Below are 23,671 nucleotides of genomic sequence, written 5' to 3'. Positions count from 1 at the left end.
CCTTGAACACGCCAGGATCCCACATGGGCACCGGTTCTAATCCTGGCAGCTCCACTTCCCATCCAGCTCCCTGCTTGTGGCCTGGGAAAGCAGTTGAGGACACCCCAAAGCCTTGGGACCCTGCACCCATGTGGGAGACCTAGAAGAAGTTCCTGGATCCTGGCTTCAGATCGGCATAGCACCAGCCATTGCACTCACTTGGGGAGTGAATCATAGGACAGAAGATCTTTCTCTCTGTCTCTTCTCCTCTCTGTATATCTGACTTTCCAATAAAAATAAGATAAATCTTTAAAAAATAATAAACTCATGTAGCAAAAAAGAGAAAGGATATACCAGAAACATAAAAACAAAAAATTAGAACTCAGCTTTAAAAAAAAAGCCCCACAAAATGTGCAAGTCCCCATATGTGTGACCCCATATGAACCACTCTTAGCACATGTCACCTGGAAAGCCACTACTCCTGCAGGATCCAGGTCAGGAGCCACGCAGGGCATCATTTCAATGGGATCCAGCAGAGCAAGGCAGCACAGGTTTTATCATCTTCCTAGTTGTCATATGGTGACAGGAAATTTACTTGCTAGTGTGTATATATTTATTTTCCAGAGTAACTGTTAAATAGTACTTCATTTAAAAAGAGAGAGAGAGATGTTCAAATTAATACCTAGGTAGAAAGTCATTCTGTCCCCAGACAGTAGGGGCTTATGTCCGTGATTGTGTTTGGTTTGGGGAGGTCCTGCGTATCCTCTGTTTGTACCTCCACCCATCCATGACAGATTTGCACAAGGGAACTGTTTGAGTGCATCTGTAATGGCCTGCCCTTTGCTGTGCTGAGCATCTCCGGGCTGTGTCTCTGAAGTGCTTTTCCCTGTTTTCATCTCTTTCCTGAAGGAAGTTCCTGAATGCTGGCAAGCATGTTCTTGTGGAATACCCCATGGCGCTGTCTCTGGCAGCCGCTCAGGAGCTGTGGGGGCTGGCTGAGCAGAAAGGTAACGTACGCCTGTGCAGACCCAGGCCTCTTCCTAGAGTTTCACGGTGGGCACACCTGGGGAGGTCTGGGGAGAGCAGAAGGGGGGATGGGAATTTCATCACTTTCAGCTGAGGCTTATGCATGTCTTTAATGAAAATCAGGAAGTAGTTCCCATTTGCACAATGCCATGCCTTTATTTTGATCTTATGTGTGTGGCCTTTATATTGCTGATGGAGAAATTAGGGGAACTGTCTTATATGCCTATTCTGTAACTTCCTATTGCTTGTCTAAAAGAACAATTATTTTTTTAAAGATATCGTGTACAGCAGGAACTTGGAAGCTCTGCTAAGCACCCATTAATTAAGCACTTACACTTAGTTCTAGAAGCCCTTGGCCATAGTTGTTAAGTCCATTTTCTGTTGTAACAACACTCCCAACACTGAGTAATTTAGAAGGAAGAGAAACTTACTTAGCTCACAGTTTTGCAATTTGGAAAGCCCAGAACAAGTGGCTAAATCTTTTGTTTTCTGGTGACAATCCTGTGCTACTCTGTGTGTGGTAGAACAGTAAAAGTGGACCTTTCTCAATAGCCTTATCTGTATACACACACATACATACATATATACACATACATACATACACACATATATATGTGATACATATATATATGAAGTAATTAAAGGTTACTCTAGCATTTACCGTCAGTCAAGGAAATAATAATATTTTCAGCATGGCATCCCTAAATGTTGCGTTGTTTTGGATGGCAAAGTTACAGGTGATTTGAGAGCAAGGCCATCAAGAGGGCAGAACAAGCCTTCCCCGGACCGCCCTTCCTCGTAGGGATCCTGACTTGGTATGCAGTCCAGATCGCCCTTGTGAATACTCAGAAAGCACTTGGGAGCTTACAGCACCCCAGGAAGCCCGAAGCCAAGAAGAGGCGCATGGGTGTGGGTAGAAATACAAGGCTGTAGCAGTAAAGTCTGGTATAGCCCATTCCCCTGGCAAGCACAACGTAAAGTGACTGACAGAAAACTTTGGATTTTCAGCTTCTTCGTCAGGAGGAAAATGCAAAAGTGGAACACACATCTTGAATTCTCGGCTTTCAGGGATCTATCCGAAGGTCTGACCTGTTTGTCATGCAAGTTAGATTGCTGGAAGGAACTGGAGTCTACTTGGGTGCCAGAATGGGGGTGTCTGAAAACAGATGAGTACAGCATCACAAAGTGCAGTGTTGCTTAAGATCTGAGCAAGAGATACAGACTCTGAGTGTAGGAGCTGGAGCAAAAAGCTTTTGTAGCAGGAAATTATACTTGTAAGCTCAGACCAAACCTAGCTCTAGAAGAAGCTCGACAGGCACCCAAGTTTCTAATCATTCCGATTGGCAAGTGTGCAACATGCAAATCCAGGTCAAGACTGAAGAGAGAAGGCTGTTTTTTTCAGATATCCAGATCTCACAAAGGAGATTGCAAAGCATGCAGGAAAACAGCTGTAGACTCACTCTAGGTTATACAGCCCAACTGTACTCTGGCGATGATGACCCTCTTCTTAATTCTTGCTTTAATTATGGCAGGAAAAGTCTTGCATGAGGAGCATATTGAACTCCTGATGGAGGAATTTGCATTCCTGAAGAAAGAAGTGACGGGGAAAGACCTGCTGGAAGGCTCGCTTCTCTTCACAGGTCAGTCTTAGGCCAGATCACAGGTCCCGGGGGAGGTGAGAAGGCCAGATGGGTTCTTTCCTAGCCTGCTAGGATGTGAGCTTGCATTCATTTTGCCAATGAGTTTCTGACTCAGAGCCAGTTTATTTTTCCCATGCTTCTTTGAACTATAAAAATTGCCTTTTTTCTTTATTTCAGTGTTTTATCTATGTAGTGGGCCTTGGGTACAAAATGTGTGAGAAGTGTCAATCATACTCATGTTTTTGCCCCGACACTGTAGGCAGAATTTTCTGTCCGGAAGTGTTAACTAGCCAGAGATGATTTCTGCACATGTTCAATGTCTGTATGTCTGTGTCTGTGTATTTGCATGTGCTGAATATGTTAGGAGCCTGGGAACTGTTTTGTTATTCCCTTTGCTTGGATGGACTGTATTTACCTCTTGCTTGGCAAAACTGAATTCAACACAAAAGGAAAAAGACTTTGAATTTGGCCAGCTGAGTTTCCATCAGTGTCATTTACCATCTCGGACCTGCACCCCATAAGGGAAGGCCTCACTGCCCCAGTCATGGGCCTGTTGTTTTGTTCCTGCATCACCCCTAGTTCCTACTGGCGTCTAGCAGTGCTGCTTGCCCAGGACCCATGGCACCTGTCATTCCCCACAGCTGGCCCCTTGGAAGAAGAGCAGTTTGGCTTCCCCTCATTCAGTGGCATCTCTCGCCTCACCTGGCTGGTGTCCCTCTTTGGGGAGCTTTCCCTTGTGTCTGCTACTTTGGAAGAGCAGAAGGAAGACAAGTACATGAAGATGACTGTGCGCCTGGAGACCAAGAGTCAGCGGTAAGTGGCAAGAGACACATAGAAGTCTGTCCCATGTGCACTAGGAAGGTTCTGGTGGAGGGGTTAGACCCTTGCTGCCCACTCCACAGGAGCCATGTGCTTCTATAGACAAAGGTCCGGGATTCCAGTTACGTTGACTCACTTTATCTCAACAACTCTGTGAGATAAAGACAAGCATCAGCCCATTAGTTTAGGTTGATTTAACTGCTTGGAATACCTCAAATTTATTCGATCTGGTATCATTATAAAGCGGCGAATAAAACTCACTTTTGTCATCATCTTCCACAACACGGCAGGGCTGTGCTGTAAGCTTCTAAAACTAGACATTGGAACTAATTTTGGGGGGATGAAGTTAGACCAGTTTTTTGTTGGTAACAATAATTCATTCTTTTAAAAGATTTGAATCGTAAGCAGAAAGTTTTAGTTGATGGGTTGATTAGCCGATTTACCAGTCTAACAGCTGTGTCTAGGATTCTACGCTTGATCTGAACGTGTTTTATTTGAGGTGAGTATTAAGCTAACTTAAGTGAGTCATTTCATTGGCTTCAGCCCAGATATCTTGCTGACATACAGCTTTCCACAGCTGGTTGGTCCCTGCTTGGTTTGTGGGCTGCAGGGTGTAACTGCGTGGCAGGAAATGCCATATCCTCCTGGGAAGGTGGCTCTGGTATCTGGTGGCGCGGAGGACTCTCTCGGGTTTGTAGGCACTTTTTCCCAAAGCTTATCACAGCCCAGGTCTATTTCAGCGAAAAGTTTGTATATTTCTAGGACTTGTCATTACACCCATTGTCTTATGGCACATTGATTGTTATTCTGGTCGCTCAACAACCTAGTGAATTGGAGCAGAGCCACAGGGCTATGGATGTGGTGCACAACCTGTGGTCTTACAAGGAACCCAACCATATACGCATAGAGAAATACTAGAAATGACTGCATTAAACTAAAGATACTTTCATTTTAGTAGGAGAATTTATGGATTTTTTTCCATATAAATCCTTAATTAAATGGTATGGAATTCTTAGGAATATTTTAAAGGGCAGAGTTGTTTTTAAAGATTTATTTTATTTGTATTGGAAAGTCAGATTACAGAGAGGAGGAGAAATAGAGAGGGAGATCTTCCATCTGAGGATTCACTCCCGAAGTGGCCGTATTGGCCGGAGCTGAGCAAAGCCAATCCAAAGCCAGGAGCCTGGACCCTCCTCCAGGTCTTCCACATGGGTGCAGGGTCCCAAGGTTTTAGACTATACTTGACTACTTTCCCAGACCACAAGCAGGGAGCTGGATGGGAGGTAGGGTTGCCGGGATTAGAACCTGTCACCCTTATAGGATCCTTGGGTATGCAAGATGAGAACTTTAGTCACTAGGCTATGGCGCTGGGCCCTAAAGGGCAGATTTTATATGTTTTTTTAATTTCCAGAATACTCAATGAAGCTATTTACTTTGTTTTAAAATCTATAGAAGAGGAGGTTTCTCTGTTTTCTATAAACATATAAGACAGCTCTTATATGCTACCAACACAGAAATTATTATCCCAGATAAAGGAGAGATTGTGGTGTCTATTTGAATTCTAGATTTTTGTGGTATTGACATGAGCCTAAAGGGAAAGTTAGGAATGGAAGTGTAAGTCCTTTGCTAACCAGGAGAGGGTATTTCCTGGCATGTGTTTAGGTTCATGTAGTTCTTTGAGAATGTAATGAGAAAACTCTAAGAATTCTTTCCATCATAACCTGTATGTTACATATAAACGACAGATTGCGTGGAGTCTCGCTCAGTGCTTGAATTGTGTGTTGTTCACATCTGGATCTCCTAGAGGAATCCCTAAGAGTCCAAGTAACATCTTCTGATTAACAGGCTAGTGTTTACACAAACTCACTGAGTGAAACCCCATGCTTGACAGCAAAGCTAAACAAAGGATTGGTTGGCAGTAACACTGGAAATCCCATTACCCCTGGCCTTTGTGAAGCTAGTGGAGATGAAGTTAACACCTCAACTACTGCACTGACCTACAGCTGGGAGAAGACCTGTGACCAGGTCAGATGCCTGCAAGCACCCATCCGTAGCCCTACGTAATCTCTCACACTGTGATGCTTCTAACTTTGCAGCCCGCTGTCCTGGATTGAAGAGAAAGGACCTGGTTTAAAACGAAACAGACATATAAGTTTCCACTTCAAATCGGGATCCCTGGAGAATGTGCCACATGTAGGAGTCAATAAGAACATTTTCCTGAACGATCAGAACATATTTGTCCAGAAACTCCTGGGCCAGATCTCTGAGATGGAACTGGCTGCTGAAAAGAAACGCATCCTACATTGCCTGGGACTGGCAGAAGAAATCCAGAAATCCTGCCGCCAGAGCAAGTGAGAGCTGGGAGCTACGCTACCAGGCCTCTCTGGAACCAGAACAGCACATGTGTCCCCAGGTGACCCTTATGTCTGTTCTGACAATTAAACACATTGGGTAAACTAGAGGAGTTTTTGGTTGTGAGCTGTGTTGGGAATAGTATTTGGGGTTGGGGTCATTCATCATGTGTCTGCTTTCGTTGACTTCTTCCCAGGAATGCTGTGCGATGGATGTTCCAAGCCCTGTTTGTATTAGTGTGCACCAAAATCTTGCCTGAAGTCATCCAGGTGGTGAAAAGCAGAAGTGGCTTTACACCCTGTACATGCTGCAAGCCACCACAGCACACTGGCCTGAAACCACTTCCTTGTTTGAAAGAATGTTATTTTTCCCAAAAATCTTTTCAATGGGTGACCAGAGAAGGCGCTAGAAATTGTAAAAATTAATAAAATGTAAGCTCTGTCCTTACTCTTAGTGTTTAAAGAGAACGAGGCATGTACAGCAATCATTTAAGGTGGCAGATTCCCTATGACAGAGAGGTGCTGGTTGACTTGGAGAAGTGTCAAGGACAGGGACCAGCACTGGGAAGGGTCAGGGAGGAGGGCTGGCCCCAGCTGAAGATGCAGCCACAAGGAAGGGAGAATGTCTGAAAGAGGCTGTGCACCTGTCAAAGCTTTGTGCAGAGGCACAGGAAACCTGGGGAAAATAGACCCTTCCCCTTCCTGTCCTGATGCATGTGAACATGCTTTCCTAATAGTGCCCAGCTGTGTCCCATGGGGAGCTGCAGCCAGAGAAGAAAAGCCAGAGCCCAGGATCTCCCCAGCTTTCTTTGTGAAGAAGCCATTCTATGCATCACTCCAGAGGTTAATCAAGACTGACCCACATTCCACTCTCAGCCTGCCTGGCTGGTCTGTCTTGTCTGTGCTGCCATGGGCAGAGAGCAGCTCAGCAATGAAGTTATGGACCTCTAGACTTCAGGGAGAATGGATCCTTATTATCAGAAGGGGAAATGCTTTTTAGATTTTTAGAAGACTAAAATTGCCAGGTGAAGTGGGTTGCCTGGACTAGATCTCAGATAACCTCAACTTTGAGTCAGGAGGGTAGGAAGAAAGGTAAGGTCTAGGAATGAACTTTTGGAATCAAAGGACTTTACGGTTCAGCAGATGGACCTCACAGTGGCCTGGGGGAGTAGCAATGGCACCCAGAGGAGCAGCCTGCTGTGGACTGCATGGACACAGCACCCTGATCTGTAGCACATGCCTTCAGGGAAGAAGGTGGCAGAGGTATATCAGTACCTCAAGTAGAGACCTGTTGTGTCAGCTACTTTTGGGTGAATCTGGGTTAAAGATGGAACGGATTAAGCTGGGAGTGCATTAAGAGCAATTAACAAAACAGGTCTGGTAAGCAGGCAGGAGGGGGAATGGTCAGGTTGCCTGGTGAAGAACTAATCACAGAAGAAAGAAGAGCAGAAGGCTGGTAGAGGATGAAATCTGTATTTGCAAGGAAGAGGGTTCCCACTCACTGCTTCTCTACTCCAGGGGAGGGGCTGGGAAGGCTGCACTTGGCTCTAGGGGTCTTAGGCTAGTTAACTGAGCTGCATAGGAGCCAGCTCATTTCCCCATCATTTCCTGTCTGCAGACAGTGCTGTTACCACCTGGTCACTGAGTTCATCACATCAAAATATTGAAATCGCCTCTTAAACTAGTAACACCCATGCAGTTGGGAAGAATAGATCTTGTTTCTTTATATTTGTGCTTGAGAAGTAGAGACAGAAAAAAAAGAGAGAGAGAACTCTATTGATTGTGTAAATTCCTGCAATGACTCGGCCAGGCCAGGGCCAAAGCAGAAACTGGGAACTCAGCTCAGACCTCCCAGTGGATGGCAGGAACTCAACTACACTTGATCTTAGCCAAAAGGCTGAGAAGCGATAGGAACTCAACCACTTGCTTCCTCCAAGGGTGCATACCAGCTGGAAGTTGGATCAGAAGCAGAGAGGCTGGCCTTTGACCAGACACTCCAATATGGAACATGGAAAACCTAGGAGGCATCTCAACCCCTGCTATATCAAATACCTTCCCCAGAATGTACACATTGAACAACAGCATATCAGTATTAATAAGAACTGTGTTTGCACTGGTGTGTGCTGGGCAGTTGCTTGTCTTTGCTTCTGTATGAGCCCAGCAGTGTGGATTCTATGCAATTTCTTCAGCTGTAGTCAGCATAGCAGTGTCTAGCCAGTGCCACAGTTGTCTAGAATGCAGCTGTTAGTGGACTTAGTGGCATGATTTTGTAAAGTGCACATGGGCTTCCAAAAGTATGCACTCAGCCCCCAGAGTCGAGTGCCAATCACAGTTGGGTTTTTTTTTATGGCAGTAGCCACATTTCTGATGCTGTGGACAAAGAAGGGACATGTCAGGTCCCAGCAGGTGAGCATGGGTGATGTTGGGGCTTATAGCATCAATACTCATGGCCCTGGAACTATGGGATGTGGTTGAAACTTTTGCTGCATCCTGTAGGGTAGCTGGGCGAGGCTGGGGTGCATAGCACCAACAGCCACAGACCCAGTACTGGGGAATGTGAAGGTCCTTACCAAGGTTCCACAGGTGAATGCAGGCTATGCGGCAGATGGTGCACTGGTAGACACAGAGCTGGAGCAGTGGACTGCAGATCGCGCCTTCTCCAGGTTTCATGGGGTAAGTGCTGGTGTGGGAGCTGGACATATTAGCGATTATGTATTGAAGCTTTTGAGCTTTCCTGCCTGCCTTTCGCCAGTCATGTGGGCATCAACTACCTATTCCGAGTCAGAGAGTCTGGCTAGGAGGTGCCATGAGCTTTGCGCCTCTCTCTATGCTGGCTTTCCAAGTCTCCATGCTATCCAGGGCTCATGTCATTTTCACTTGTTATTTTTCAATTTTTATTTATGTGAAAGGTAGTGGAACCACAACAGATTCTGCCCATTCTCTCTCCAAATGTCCAGAACAGCTGAAACTGGGCCAGACAGAAGCTACAAGCTGGAAACTTGATCCAGGTTCTCTGCATGGGTAACCGGTGCCTGAGTCCTGAGCCATCATTTGCTGCCTCCCATGGTGGGCATTAGCACAAACGTGGGATTGGGGCAGAGCGTCTCCCCAAAACACAGTCCTCCCTTTGCTGTCCTGTCCTCTGTGCAAAGGTGAGACCTGGACACCTCTATTCAGCACTGTTGGATCCTCTTTCCAAAAATAATTTCTTTCATCTTCTAAAGCCTCACCTTTTGAGAAACAAACTTTCTGTCCTGTTTCTCAATGCTAACTGTGCTACCATATAGGTGCTGGTTCAAATCCCAGCTACTACACTTCTGATGCAGCTCGTTGCTGAAGGCCTGGGAAAGCAGAATGGTCCAAGTCCTTGGGCCCCTGCACCCATGTGGGAGACCTAGAAGAAGCTTCTAGCTCCTGGCTTCAGATCAATTCAGCTCTGGCTGTTGTGGCCATTTGGAGAGTGAACCAACAGATGGAAGCTCTCTTTGTTTATTCTTCTCTCTCTCTGTAGCCCTTTAAAGGTAAATGAATTCTTCATTTTTAAAAAGGAATCTGTCTTCTAATGTATTTGATACCTTTTAGTTGATGCCATTCTGATTGGTGTCTTCTCTGGAATGGGAAGACTGTACCACTGGGATTTTGTCCTTTTCAGTCATGTGGACTCCAACGTGATAACAGAGCCCAGCACCTAGTAGAAGCCTAATGAGCGTGTCCTTAATGAACAGCGCCTGCAGTGCAGTTTCCCATGGCGTCCTGACACCCACACCAACCTCAGGACCCACAACAGCCTTCATCAGTAAAGGAGCTGGGCTCATACGAAACACCAGCCCTGCACTCCCCCAAGAGGAAGTGCCACTTCTTCAGACCACTTCCCTGGCACAGAAGTACTGCTCTCCTCCTCAAACAGGCTCCAGAACCTACCCGCAAGCTGCCTGCTGTTGCATTTAGGATTCAGATTCTGTCCCACTTCCTGTTTCCTGGGGACCCAGGTTTCTTCTGTACTACAAGATACTCAGACTAATTCATAATTACCTAACCATGGGAAAGCTGCTTAATTTTGACAACTTAATGAGGAAGACTTAAGAAAAACTTGATTCATTTCTATTTATGCATAAAGTACTTAGCCTTAATGGTGCAATTAATTCCCACCAAATACGAAAAAAATCACCCTACAAAGCCATTCAAAAAGGATGTGTTTTAATAAAGAAAGCCAGCATCAGTGAGGTTTTCCTGAGCTTATCTTTTGCTGTACTAAACAGGTGCTGTCACATGTATGTCTTAAGTGGATATTAACACAATTTACTTTGTCATAAAAGCTATGCTTTCAACGTCTCTAAAAAAGCAGAAAATAAAAAAGCTCTTCTTAGAAAATGACACTTAGGACTTAATGGCATCAAAGTCACATTGACTGAAGAATGGAAATTACATCGTGTCTTAAAAGCCATATTAACATAGATCTGACTGCAAATGTCTAGTTCTTTCCAACACAATACATAGAAAATACAAGCCTGGCTTTCTCTTCTGGCCTATTAAAGAACACATAGGCAAAGACTGCTGAGTTATAAAATATCCTACGTGGAAGATTCCCCTAGGTGGTTCACAACCTCTTAGATTTAAAAAGTGCTATATAAAAAAGACATACATCAGTTTCTGGAAAAGGTGATATTGGTCCATAAGAGAAGCTTGCTTTGGCTTATTTTAACTTAATAGCATAAGAAAATTCCAGTCTAAAATGAATTGCAAACCAATACTAGACATTTTAAAAATAGCCATTTAGCTGAGGTCAATTATCTAAAGCTAAATAAACAAAAAGACCCTTCACCTCTCCCAGCTTGGGCAGAGCTGCCTCCTCAGGCTGGGTTTACCACCTGCTGGAGTCCCAGCCCAGAAACCAGCCTGTGAATGTGGGTGGCTCATAGCCCTGCTTCACGATGACGATGGGTGTCCTCTTATCTCTTCCAGAAGGGTCTGTCTCAAGGTACATTTTGGCTAGAAAGAGAAGCAAAGATATAGAATCAATTTGTTTGGGTTAAACTAAAATACAGAATTAAAATTATTCCATAAAATAAATTAAATTTTTATTATCTTTAAGTAGCCAAAAATTAACTGTGTGTCATTTATATCTCTTATCTGTTGGCAAAGCACCAAGAAAACTTCATTATTTCCTGAAAGAATTCCAAGTTTTATAGAACTAACTTTATGAACTAATTATTGTTATACTTTTCAACAGAAACAGAAAATTATGACAACAACATTACACAAAAATGAGGCAAAAATATCTGTTATCAAATTTATGATAGTTTTACTATTCTCATCATAAAACAAGGTTTTAAGTGAACTGAAGCTTTTCAGAATAAATGGATAAAATTGTATTCTAAATTAGGTAAGCATTATGTTTCTGTCCACATTCTGAGGTTCTTCATTTTTTTTTTAAACTATTATTCTTTAAAGTTCTGAGGATGGAAGCTAAGCTACTCCTCAGCTCTGGCATGGAACTCTGGGAGACATGCTGTAACGAGGCATTCAGGCGTTTAGTAACCGATGTGCCGGGGCACAGCTGTCATTGTCAGTGGGATCTAGCTTACCAGACTTGAGAGATTCAGTTTTCTCCACTTCATTGGCATCTTTGCCGATCCAAATGAATATCTGAAAAATGAAACAACAGCAACACTGTACCTCTTGAGGAGTATTGACTCGCTGCTGGGCACTGGGTAAAGTACTTCACACTCCCAGCTTGTTCACTCTTCGCCACGACCCCAGAAGTCGGGGAGCTCTAGGGGGACCCAGAGAAGTCCACTCACTTCTCCAGTGCTCACCCTCATCACAACACACCCAAATGGACACGCATGCTTCATTCATGTTGATTCTCATGTCTTAGTTGAGAAAGTCATCTTTCACAAAAACAACAGACTGGTGTTTTTCTGCATTTGCTCCCTGGGATGGGGAAGACCCATTTCCCAGATGGGGATCTAGGCTGGGGGAAGACCACACCCAGACACAGAGCTGGTCTGTAGGCAATCCAAGACTCTCACTTCCTCTTATGGCATTGTGCCCTGGGCACTTTGACAAAAGTGTTATAATGCTTAATATTTAAGTATTGAGCTTTGAAAATGTAGAACTAAAAAATGTAAAGCTGCACAGGCTGGGTAATTTCCACACTAAAAAATTCTCCTGAGTTGCCTTACGTTTAAATCATTTGTTGGCAGAAAAAAAAATTGACCAATTAAGTTGAAACTGTATTCTAAACCATGATAAAACTGCTGGAACATGTGGGTGCAGGGCACATTACTTTAAGGTAAAAGCATGATTCTAAGATATGAAATGTAGCAAATACACAGAATCTGTCATCCCAGAAACAAGAGCTCATTACAAATAAGGATAAATACTTCTGAATAAGGAAATATAATTCCCAAATGCATAGAAGGGTTTTACCTACATGAGGTTTAAAATTTCTCATCTACAAATAAATGATCCATTCACCAGGGCAGAATGCAAGACTATTCCAGCATGGGTCATGGCGGATGTGGCATATCAAATTGTCATTTTTTTCTAAAGTTGGGATACATGCAATAATGATCTCTTCTACCATGTAGATTCAAATCTGTGCTAGTTTCTTCCCCAGGTGGGGGTTTCCCCGTGACTTGCTGTCAAACCTCAGGAGGCATTCTGAGTTCTCTAGTAGTCCTCTAAGTATGGAGGTAGTAGATTACGTAGGCTGGGTGACCCCATCAGGAGTGGGTGAATTTTACAAGAGGTTTTTCCCCTTAAAATTATAAAGGCAATGATAGTAACTGCGTGTCTATTTCCACATTAAAAACATTACATTGGTTTGTGCATCAGTTTTAGTTTTGCCCAAGCCACATTGTTTTATTCATGTAGCCCCAGTTCCTACCTGCTCCCAAGCATCAAGTAGCATGACATCATCTTCCGCTAAATCATTCTGGGTGAACTCTCCCGGAACCTCCTCAATCTGCAATACATGAAAAACTGCATACCAGACAGGAAAGCAGCGACTCTTGGAATACTACACACCTCTGCCTGTGTATTATTTTGGAACGCCATGAAAAAACTGGCCGTCATTTCCAGGTGCCTGCCCCGTGACACAGATTATAGTCATCTTACCTGTACAGTAACTGGTTTGTCTCTAGCATCTGGTCATGGCACATGGGAAAACTCAAGCTCTTTCTAATCAGACGCTAAGGTAGAAGCCCACCTTGGGGCAGGCCACCTCTTAGGATTTCTGTATCTCTGATCAGAGGCCTTGGCTTGAGTCCTGCCTCTGCTTCCACTTCAGCTTCTTCTGGCTGTATGTGGGAGGCGGCAGGTGACAGTGCGTGGGGCCCTACCACCCGTGTGGGAGACAGATGGCCTTCCTGGCTCCTGGTTTGGCTTGGCTTACCCCAGCTGTTGCAGACGTTTGCAGAGTGAACCAAGGAATGGAAGATTTTTCTCTCTCTTTCTTTCCCCTCTTCTCTCTACTCCTTTCCTCTCTCTTTCTGTCACTCTGACTTTCAGATCAACACATAGAAACTTCAAAAAGAAAACTACTAAAATAAAAATCTCATTTAAATGCCTTTGGGAGTGACATATACCATCATTCTCATCATCATGTTTTGAGTTTGGGAGCTGCTTAGGTTTACACGAGTTGTCCCCACAGCGGGACCAGTGTCCTTAGAAGGACAAGGAGAGGGAACGGCAGTGTGGCTCAACTGGCTCATCTGCTGCCTCCAGGTGCCGACATCTCATATGTTTGCTGGTTGCAGTCCTAACTGCCTTGCTTCCCATCCAGCTCTCTGCTTATGGCCTGGAAAAGTAGCAGATGTCTCCAGTCCTCAAACCCCATCACCTACATGGAAGATCTGGAGGAAGCTACAGGCTCTTGGCTTCACGTCAGCTCAGCTCTGGCCACTGGCCATTGAATCAGCAGATGAAACATACTTTTCTGTCTTTCCTTCTCTCTGTAAATCTGCCTAGAGTGCCCTCTCCTGGCCATGTAGGATACAAACTGAAAGCCAGAAGCAAGACCCCCCACAACAGATCTAAGGCGTTTGGTCTTGGACTTATCAGCTACTAGAACTGTGAGAAATATTTGTTGCTTAAACTACCACGTCTGTGCTATTTTTGTCACAGCAGCCTGAGCTAAGACACTGATACAGATGAGTTTAATTTTAGTTTAAATTGCCTGGTATCAAAGCCTAAATGTCTGTAAAATGTTACTGTTGATTGCATTTGTAGGTACATACATAATCCTCTGTGATGTTTCCCATTGACTATACTATCCCCATAACATCTTTTTATTCAACCAACAAGGTAAATGTTTTTGTTACCTTGGGAAACAGAACTATATCAGAAATGACTGCTGCCCACACAAAGTGTCAGATTATAAAACTAGACCACCCCCCATATGTTCATATTCATATGAACAATTATGAATACTGTGATGGGTGTGCAGTAGCTGGTATTTTAAGAGCAGCTCCATTTATATACTAAATTACAAGTATTCATAGTGTGTTCACATCCACTGCACAAAGAATAGCATCTGTGGTACACAGGTAACCAGAGAGTCACAGGTGCACACTGTATGGAAGGGGTCCGAGCTGATGGGGATGCTGCTTCGCCCACTGGTGTTAGTTTCTATCCCCCTGTTCTTGGGACACTTACAATGAATCTTCCAGTTTTGTTAGAACAGCCATAAAGCCGAGGTGGGTGGTCTTCAGCCTGTGTCTCCAGCAGGGGTGAGGTCTGGTAATCCTTTTGCCCTCCAAGAGCATCCCAAAACTCCTCTGTGGAAAACATACTAATTGAATCCAACACATATCCAGAGGCATGGGATACGATCATCCTACATGAACAAATATCTCAAGTTGACTTCAATATTAAGTAGTTACTTATAGCACATGGCATCCTCCCCGTTTGCAACCAACAGAGGGATTCTTAACGCCTAAGACCAGCAGAAAGACAGCACACACCTGGCTCACTGCCTTCCTGAATCCTGGTGGTGCTGCACTTGAGGACGCTGGCCACATGCTCCGCGCCCTTCTCCTCGTCCTGGCTGGAACCTTTTCCAATCCACATGTAGCCATTGTTCTGTTTCAGCTTCAGGACAAAAACGTCGTTGGAGTTCAAGGAATTTGCATCAACATCAACCTAGAGTGTGTAAAAGCAGAACACGATGTTTCACATTCACTGCTCTTCTCCCAGTAAATGTATCTCCTAAAAGCCATGACTGTGACAAACTACCCACAGCCTCCTGCCCTACAGCCAGGGGACACCAGTGTGGTGTGTGAAACACTACAGCAGGTGTCCTTTGATCTGTGTCATTTTAATGCTCAACTGACCTCCGATGGTAGCACAAGGATCTAACAGCAAAATTAGTCAAGCTTGGCTGACGTTGTAGTCTGTGATGCTGACATTCCCCGTTAGCAGTGGTTTGAGTCCCAGCTGCTCCACTTCCCACCCAGCTCCCTGTTAACGTATCTGGGAAAGTGGTGGACAATGGCCCAAGTACATGGGTTACTGTCACCCAGCTGGGACTTCCAGGCTCCTGGCTTTGGCCTGGCCCAGCGCTGGTCAAAGAATGTGCTAGCAAATGGAAGCTTTTGTCTTTCTCACTCAAACAGGAACCGGAGTCTACTGTGGGCAGAGATTGTATTGTAGACTCAGACTCAGGTACAGCTGAGTGACAGTTCAAATGACGTCAGATGTATTAGATGGGATTAAAAACACGACAGTGATGACTGTGTTCGCCCAGTGGAGAAGCAGCCACAGAGCAAGAAGATGAAAGCAGAGGGGAGCTGAGAGCAGGGACAGGGTGTCAAGGGTGAAGAGATATGTGGAACCTCCCGGTGTGAAAGGCTCAGGTGAATGGCTTGTGTGCAGAGATGGGGGTGGAAGATGGGCCCACGTCTGGGGATAGAGAGTATGCAGGACAATATGGGAGAGATCTGCAGACTTGGATTTGAAAACAGGTGCTCAGCAGCTGAGGTGTGGCTGAAGTGCCATATGGGTCAAAGCACACAGCCTTCTCGAAACCTGGGCCTGCTGGTTTTGTCTGCACCTGCAGTTCCTGCCCACGACCCCACAATAGGAGGTGTGGTTAGAGACAGTATATCTGATCAATACACCTATGGTTCTGGCCCACTGTGGCCAAGTTGGCTCCCATATCTGTTACACTTATCCCCTCACATCATCCCAGTGTGGTCAGGCATCTGACTGTCACCACTGGCCTTTCTAGAGTCAGCGTTAAGTTGCTTCATGTCCTGGACAGCTTGATGTGTTACATACAGCTTTCTTAAAACTCATTGGTCTGGGGTTTGATTCCACTAAGAAAATGAGATGTCAGTATCTGGAGTTTAACCTTTTATTCAACTCTCTTGTTTTTAGTGTTTCTTTTTATTATGAATGGTGGATAACTACAGAGGGGAGGACTAGGATCTTTCCATGGCTCAAGTATGCTGGGAAGTCCACAGCCAGGACATGGTTGACTGAATGCCTAACGTTACCTCCACAATCCTAGTGATGGATGCCAGGTTTCTCCGGACTTGAAAGAGGCGCACAGGGGGAGCGGGTGCCTGACCTCCTTTTCTCGATGTTCCATTCTTGTAAATAATGAGTGGTTTGTCTTTGAATAAACTCAGCAGGTGAGCAGGCTCTTTGCCTTGGGAGACTCGAATCTGGGAGTAGAGGAAAGTAGAAAAAACAAATATCATCCAGAATGCAATAAAATCTAAATGTGTTCCTATTTTATTTTCTGAAAACAAAGCCGTGGGGCAGGGCCGTGGCCTGGTGGTTAAGCTGCCCGTGTCCCACCCTGGATGGCCTGGGTTTGCTTTGTGCTTGTGACTCCTGACTCCAGGTTCCTGTTCATGCAGGATGGTGGATCATGAGGTGGGACTCCTGCCACCCAGACAGAGGTCTGGATTGAGTTCCCACTCCCAGAGTAAGCATTGGGTCTCTGTAACCTGATGTGAACATGACTCTCCTCTCAAGAGCATCAGCACTTCACAGCTGTTCACAGATGCGCTGGATTCCTGCGTGCTTTGAAGCTAGCACATAAGGTTAAGGCATATGTGTCTGAATGCTTCAAAAAGTAAATACAAAATCACCTCATTATTTCTAGATTCCCACATTTGGGAAATGAAAATAGATTTCCATCCAAAATTATAAGCTGGCAGACAAACTGAATATATATACTTCCTATTTTTATCTCTGTATAGATATGATAATAGCAAATGAGCTCAATACAAGCAACTTATCATATAATATAGGAACTTTTCTGGATAAAAAAACCGAAGATGGCAAATGGTGAATGCTTTCTTGATTTCATTTACCAACATTAAATACTAAATTAGAATTTTCTATTTTGTTTAAGTGCTGATGCCTCTTGATATAAAGTTCAAACACTGTGGTAGTTCCCCGACTGCCTTCCCACCTCCCGATTTTTTCCTTCCCTGTGTTAAATTTGGCTGTCCCAGTTACCCTGCACTTGAAGATGTAGGGATTTCTAGAGTTGGAATGCTGACTGTACTAAGAGAGTGAGACCTACAGACAGGCTTGGAAACAAGGGCCTTCATGAATGTCTCAATCAGTAAGCATCCAGATATGTTACAAAAATATTTATTCAATCACAGAATCAGAGATTGGTTGGACATAGGAGAGTGTACCAAAAAACAGTTACCTCAGCATTTCATATGCCCGGGACAAACTTCAACCGGCAGGAAAAAATGACAAAGGGCAAGTGGAGGAGAAGGGAATAACCTCTACTTTTACCTATAAAACTGTATCTTGGTAAATAATAAATAAACTTGAATAATAAAAAAAGAAGAAGGACCACTGGTTATAATCCATCCCCTACTGTGAAAGCCAGATGAGAGGACAAAGGGATAGATTAAAAAAAATTCCAATATTGTTAATGGACTTAGTAAAACAATGCATAAGGCACCTATTACATGGCTTTAGATTTTTCACGCATTATTGTACATTACTGCCACCTTGTGGTTAGACTAAATATTATCATTTCATTGCCAAATAGTCATGGGTATATTAAGTATCCAATAGGAAAGATGGAATATGCAAGGTGAATGCATATCGGCGAGTTCTGAAGACTCTGATATGGAACACCTCATCAATTAGATGGCATAGATGAATAGAGCTTGCTAGAAATACTTCACTCAGGAAATGGATACAATGCTTCTTGAGGAAATAGAAGGGAGTGAATTTAAGAACACCTTCATCCCGTTAATTTGATAATTAATGACTGATGGGTTAAAGTACAGAAACTTTAGTGCTCCTCTTTAAACTCAGATCCAGTTTGCATGATAAATCTACACCAAGAACCAAAATGGAAAGAAAATTGGAAACCAAGGCGAGACTCCTCCTTCTAGTATGCAACTTATCTCTGTATTAACTAGTGAAACTCCCCATATAAACAGTTGGAAAAGAACAACAACAAAAAACAGAGAACACCAAGCCAAAAATGTGCATACCACACGCCAGTAGGACCTTAACTTACTTGATATGAGCCGGGACAGAGTTAGACACAGGCAGTCAAAGGTAAGTTAATAGGCTTTTATCACAAATAAGCACGAGCCTTCAGAGCTTTTAGGACACACACACACACACCGAGAGAGAGCAAAAGCGAGCAAACAAGAGACAGAGAAAGAGACAGCTCTTTGGACTTCCCAAAATACCAGGCCTGAAACCAGATGCCAAAGCACGTCTCCCACATGCGTATCAGGGACCCAAGGACTTGGGATTCATTACCTGTTACCCTGAATTTTCTGTGTCATCGGCAGCTGGAGCCAGGAGCCAAGCCCCCAGGCAGTCTGACATGGCCATGGGCCTCCCCGCAGGAATCCCATGACTAGGCCAAACACCCGCCTCATGCCTTCAGTGTGGACTAGAATCTGGAATTCACTTTCCAGAAAATAGAGACAGAAGCCTTATTGAAAAGTGGCCCAAAAACCCACACATGTGACCAGCTCCAGTTACAATGAGAAAATGAGCACACGCACAAGGAAGACCTTATGTTAGCTTTGGGGACAAGGGACAAGCAGACGCCCTTGCTGGGATGAAGGAGAATGCGGACACATTGGAGCACACGCGAGGGAGATGGAGTCCCTCTGCTGTCTGCACTGCAGTTGCACAGAAAGCCATTTAGCCATGACCATGAATGCCCGTGGTTACTAGTAAGGACTGTACCGAGGAGCGGATTCTCCATGAAGCAGAGTGCAGCGACGGAACCTGAGCGGACAGCAAAGAAAGCTGCGGCCGGCCAACACCTGCCCGGCGGACACAGGACGAGAGCCAGACAGTTCGACTCCTACAACGAACAAATCAACCCTCACCACCACCCCTGTCCACTTGCTCACTAAAGTGATGTATTTGTATGTCTATGGAATTGTTATTTGGAACGAGGTTTAGTCATTCTGAATAGTTACTACACTTGTTCTTGGATCAAAGGCCCCGAAGCGATCATCCCCTTTCACCTCCCGCTCACTTCTTGCCGTTGGGCTTTCAGGCAAGATTGTGGTATCTAAGATAGGAAAGCTAGGGCCTGTGCTGTCTGGTCCAGGTGTAGTGCTGTTTGCTGTGCAGAGCGCAGCCTCGGCCGTCCTGATTTGACAGGTGCCCATCACTGTTCCATTCTTTTACTGTATCTGTGTGGGCGTCTTCTGTTGCCTTTTAAAAAAATTTTCCATTGTTAGGACAAATTTCCATGATTTTAGAAACTTAAAATGTAAAAATAGATTTATCTTTTTCTCCAGGAGGGAAGTCCTAAATATGGTCCCCAGCTAATTTAATCCCTGTGATAAATCGGGAGCAGTAGGGCCCGGCACAATAGCATAGTGGTTAAAGTCCTTGAACACGCCAGGATCCCATATGGATGCTAATCCCGGCAGCTCCACTTCCCATCCAGCTCTCTGTTTGTGGCCTGGGAAAGCAGTTGAGAATGGTCCAGAGCCTTGAGACCTTGCAGCTGTGTGAGAGACCTGGAGGAAGTTCCTGGCTCCTGGCTCCGGATCGGCACAGCACCGGCCATTGCGGCCACTTGGGGAGTGAATCATCAGAGGGAAGATCTTCCTGTCTCTATATCTGTCTTTGTAATGAAAATAAAACAAATCTTTTAAAAAAAAATTGGAAGCAATAACTTCGGACACTAGATGGAGATCAAGGGACACCTTTCGGGAGATTCCAGGGGTGACACCCCCTTGCCTTGTGCGGCCTCCAGAGGCTGGCTGTTCCCTGCGGAGGCTGGCTGTTCCCTGCGGAGGCTGGCTGTTCCCTGCGGAGGCTCCTGCACATCTTCAGAGTTGGTAACTGCGGGTGGAGCCTTTCTCATGCCACACCCCTAACTCTGCCTGCCTTCTTGTTTCATCTGTAAGGAGCCTATGATTACACTGGGCTGCTGCCAAGGGAGCCGAGAGAATCTTTTCAAAGATATGCTGATGAGCCACCTTGATTCCTTCTGCAATCTCAACCCTCTTTGCTTTGTAGCAGAAGCCATCTGCAGCTTCTGAGGATCTATCAAGAACATCTTGGAGCTACTATGCACATTTAACAACATCTGTAGCTGCTAACACAGATCAAGATCAATGTTGACTGTCACCATTGCATGGTGTGATTGTAACTGGAAGATCTGGTGCAAGAGGGGCTCCTGAGTATGTTGATAGTCATCCTTCAGATTGGTTTCAGAAGCAGAGATAGGCTCCCGTCTATTGGCTCATTCTTTGAACACTCACAGTGGCCAAGCTGGAGTCAAGTGTGAAGCTGGGAGCTGAGAACTGCATCCAGGTCCCCCACAACAGTGGCAAGAACACAGCCACCTGAGCCACCACTCCTGCCTCCCTGGATTAGTTAGCATCATCGGGACGCTGTAGGCAGGAGCAGGGGCCAGGAGTCCAACACTGCCAGTCCCATGTGAGATCTGAAAGCCAAAACCCCAGGCCGGAGCTCCATCTCTGTTAACAGACTTTTGGTGTTTTGCTTTGCTTTGGTTCAATCCTTTTCCAGAATCTGAGAACACCAGTATGGCATAAGAGTAAGAATATTTAAAATTCCAACGTGAAAATAGAATGTCAAGTAAATGTCCAATTCCCACCTCAGCCTTAAAGGGAAGCTTTCTCTAAGTATTGCAATAGTAAAGATTTTACATGTGGATGTGGGGATAAAAACATTCCAACCTGCACAGCCTGTCCTCCGAGGGAACGATCCAGCTGAACCGTCAGGAATGCAGATGTTGTCAGCTCGTCTCTTGTGGCATTTGCTCCTTGCCTGGGGGAACAGGAGTGAAATAAATTCGCTTATATTTAACTTGGAAGACCTCCTCATGTAGGCTTTTGTTACTTTTTAAATCATTTATTTGTGAGGTGGACAGATGGAGAAAGAAAGAGAAAACAACCTTCTATCTGCTAATTTACTCCCCAAATGTTTTCAAGGGCAAAGTTGGGGCAGGGCGGGGCCGCAGTTGAACTGGCCTATCAGAATTCAATCCAGGTCTTTTGCTTGGTGGTATTAACCCAGTTACTTGAGCCATTACCACTGCCTCCAGCTGTCCATGTTGCCAGGAAACTAGGGGCACCTCATCACCTGTGACTCCCCTCTCGCTTCTATGCTTCCAGCTGTTGAAAAAACTGGCTAATTTACATTTTGGGTTTACTATAGAGAAAAACAATACAACCAACTAACAGGTTATATCACCCAATCTTTGTCTTAGTTTGCTCCCTTTTTCTTTTTCTTAGTAGTTCCACCAACAACCCTGAAAATGTCACAAAAACTTTGCTCCTAGTAAGTACCCTGCTTCCTTGTCTCCAATCCTTCTGGTTCCTGTCAGAGAACCTCGTTTTCCATTCACGTGATTTGCTTTAGAAGCCACTGGGTTCTTTGCTTCTCATTTTGAAACCCAATGCTTAGGACAAAGAAAATTATTAAAACTATCTATGGTTGACAAGATTTCTAAACCTGTGGTACTTGATGCTCATTAAGAATAAATGCTGCTGGGCCCAGGACAGTAGCCTAGTGGTTGAGGTCCTCACCGTGCATGCACTGGGATACTATATGGACACTGGGTCTAATCCCGGCAGCCTCGTTTCCCCTCTAGTTCCCTGCTTGTGGCCTGGGAAAGCAGTCTAGGATGGCCCAAAGCCTTGGGACCCTGTACCAATGTGGGGGACCTGAAAGAGGCTCCAGGCTTTTGGCTTTGGATTGGGTTACCTCAGACTGTGGTGGCCACTTGGGGGGTAAACCATGTGACGGAAGATCTTCCTCTCTATCTTTCCTCTTCCTCTCTATATATCTGCCTTTCCAATAAATAAATAAATAAATAAAATTTAAAAAAGGATAAATGCTGTCCCAAAATGGAATTTCCTACTTCAAGTAGATCATCATTGTTCAATGCTCTCAAATACAGATGTTTGAGAAAGGTCACTGCTGAAATTGTTTCTCTTACAATATGAGTGATTTTAGAAGCACAAAAAAATGTGTGTATTTAGAAGTTAATTTAATTCTAGTATTTCATCTCTAACTTGTTCATTCATGGACTTATTTTGTTTACATTCCTTTATGGAAATTACCAAGTCAGCTGGGAAAATATTTCATTGGAAATCCAGTCTTCAATAGATTGGCTTATAAATGCTCCTTTACTATGTTTACAGAAACTTTTGTAGTTCCACAAACCATGTAACATTAGCAAATTTATTTATCTAGCATCTACTATGTTAAATGCCAAAGACACAAAAGAATTCTTAAGTATCTTAATAACTCAAGAAGTTATACATTATCATCATAGAAAGCTTAAACATTCAAAAACAGAAGAAAACTAAGTGAGTCTCCAGTTGCACTCCAGACATAGGAACTATTGACAATGTGATCTTTCCACTGGGAATTGTTTCAGGTGTGGACTAAACTTGTCCTCCGTAAAGGAATCCCTGCTCACACAACACCCGGATTGGAAACTGGGCTCAGCCTCCACTCTGTTGCTTTTTCCATTCCTTACAACCTGTTGTTCTGTTGCTAGCCTGCTTCTAGTCCAATTTCCTGTGACATTCCCATAGTACGATAGATACCCTTACATTACACGTCTGAGCACTGGTCCTTCCTCTGTGAGCACGGCTGTGAGACTGATTCTAAGCAAACCCAAACCTCAGTTAACTCCAACCATCACCCAAGCCTATGTAAGAGGGAAATCCAAGTATTCTAGTATATTCCCTCCATTAGAGGGAATTTTAAGATGACAAAGAATGAAGACTGATCCATTTGAGATTTCTGGAGTAGGCAATGGAGTCACAACTTACATTGTTGCAGGTTTTTTGTTTGTTTGTTTGTTTGTTGTTTGTTTGTTTTAGCACTACTTTGCAGGTCCAGTCCAGAGGGACCCCAGTGGCAGCCATACGATGACATTGCACCCAACCCTGGCTACTGGATCATTAGCTGCCATACAAGGTAAGATACTCAACTACATGTTCACCAAGAGAGCTGTTGCTGAAGACATCGAAACTTCTTTCCTAGACTACACAGGAAAAATTTCTAACTCCTTCTGTTGTGGATAGCAGCTATAAAATAATGTCAAAAATACTATGTGAATGCCACACAAGCCTCATTCATTTGGAATTTGGGAACAAAATCTGGTTCCTGTGGAACCTGAGCTTACCACGTGTAGATGAGCTGTCCTCTGGGGTAAGTGTAGAGGATGATGTAGCAGTCGCCACCATAGAACTCACCATAAGAATCTGGGTCAACTGGGACCCTACCGCTGCTTTCTACACGCCAGATCTGCAAGGGATAGGGTATACATGCAAAGATTAAAATTTTATTTATCTAGCAACATTTCTCACCAGCTTTAAATAATTTTTGGTTTGG

The 23,671-nt window shown here is 44.3% G+C and overlaps 2 protein-coding genes across 3 annotated transcripts; one reads left to right on the top strand and one right to left on the bottom strand.

Moving 5' to 3' along the window:
- The first annotated feature begins 591 nt into the window (after nt 1–591).
- Nucleotides 592–5,923, top strand: LOC121167590 (biliverdin reductase A-like). Of its 2 annotated transcripts, XM_040997090.1 has the most exons (4): nt 592–986; nt 2,538–2,645; nt 3,287–3,458; nt 5,561–5,923. In XM_040997090.1, exons 1-4 carry the CDS (start codon nt 932–934, stop codon nt 5,817–5,819), a joined length of 594 nt encoding a protein of 197 aa, XP_040853024.1. In that variant the 5' UTR covers nt 592–931; the 3' UTR covers nt 5,820–5,923. The 2 variants fall into 2 exon arrangements, with proteins under 2 accessions (XP_040853024.1, XP_040853022.1); XM_040997088.1 differs by lacking the exons at nt 592–986; nt 2,538–2,645 and adding an exon at nt 2,658–3,154 and having other exon boundaries at nt 3,205–3,458.
- A 4,517-nt stretch (nt 5,924–10,440) lies between these two features.
- On the bottom strand, nt 10,441–23,584 carry LOC121167591 (adseverin-like; the record flags this gene model as incomplete). The annotated part of the gene is made up of 8 exons (XM_040997091.1): nt 10,441–10,804; nt 11,401–11,461; nt 12,708–12,785; nt 14,477–14,598; nt 14,785–14,962; nt 16,318–16,488; nt 20,998–21,088; nt 23,463–23,584. Coding segments are annotated over 8 exons (951 nt in total), but the record flags the coding sequence as incomplete, so codon positions are not given.
- Nucleotides 23,585–23,671: the final 87 nt, after the last annotated feature.

This window comes from Ochotona curzoniae, unplaced genomic scaffold (genome assembly GCF_017591425.1).
Source record: "Ochotona curzoniae isolate NIBS_2020 unplaced genomic scaffold, NIBS_Ocur_1.0 patch398, whole genome shotgun sequence".
Lineage (NCBI taxonomy): Eukaryota > Metazoa > Chordata > Mammalia > Lagomorpha > Ochotonidae > Ochotona > Ochotona curzoniae.
Note: the sequence above shows the minus strand (reverse complement) of the source record. Positions and strands in the feature narration are given on the sequence as shown.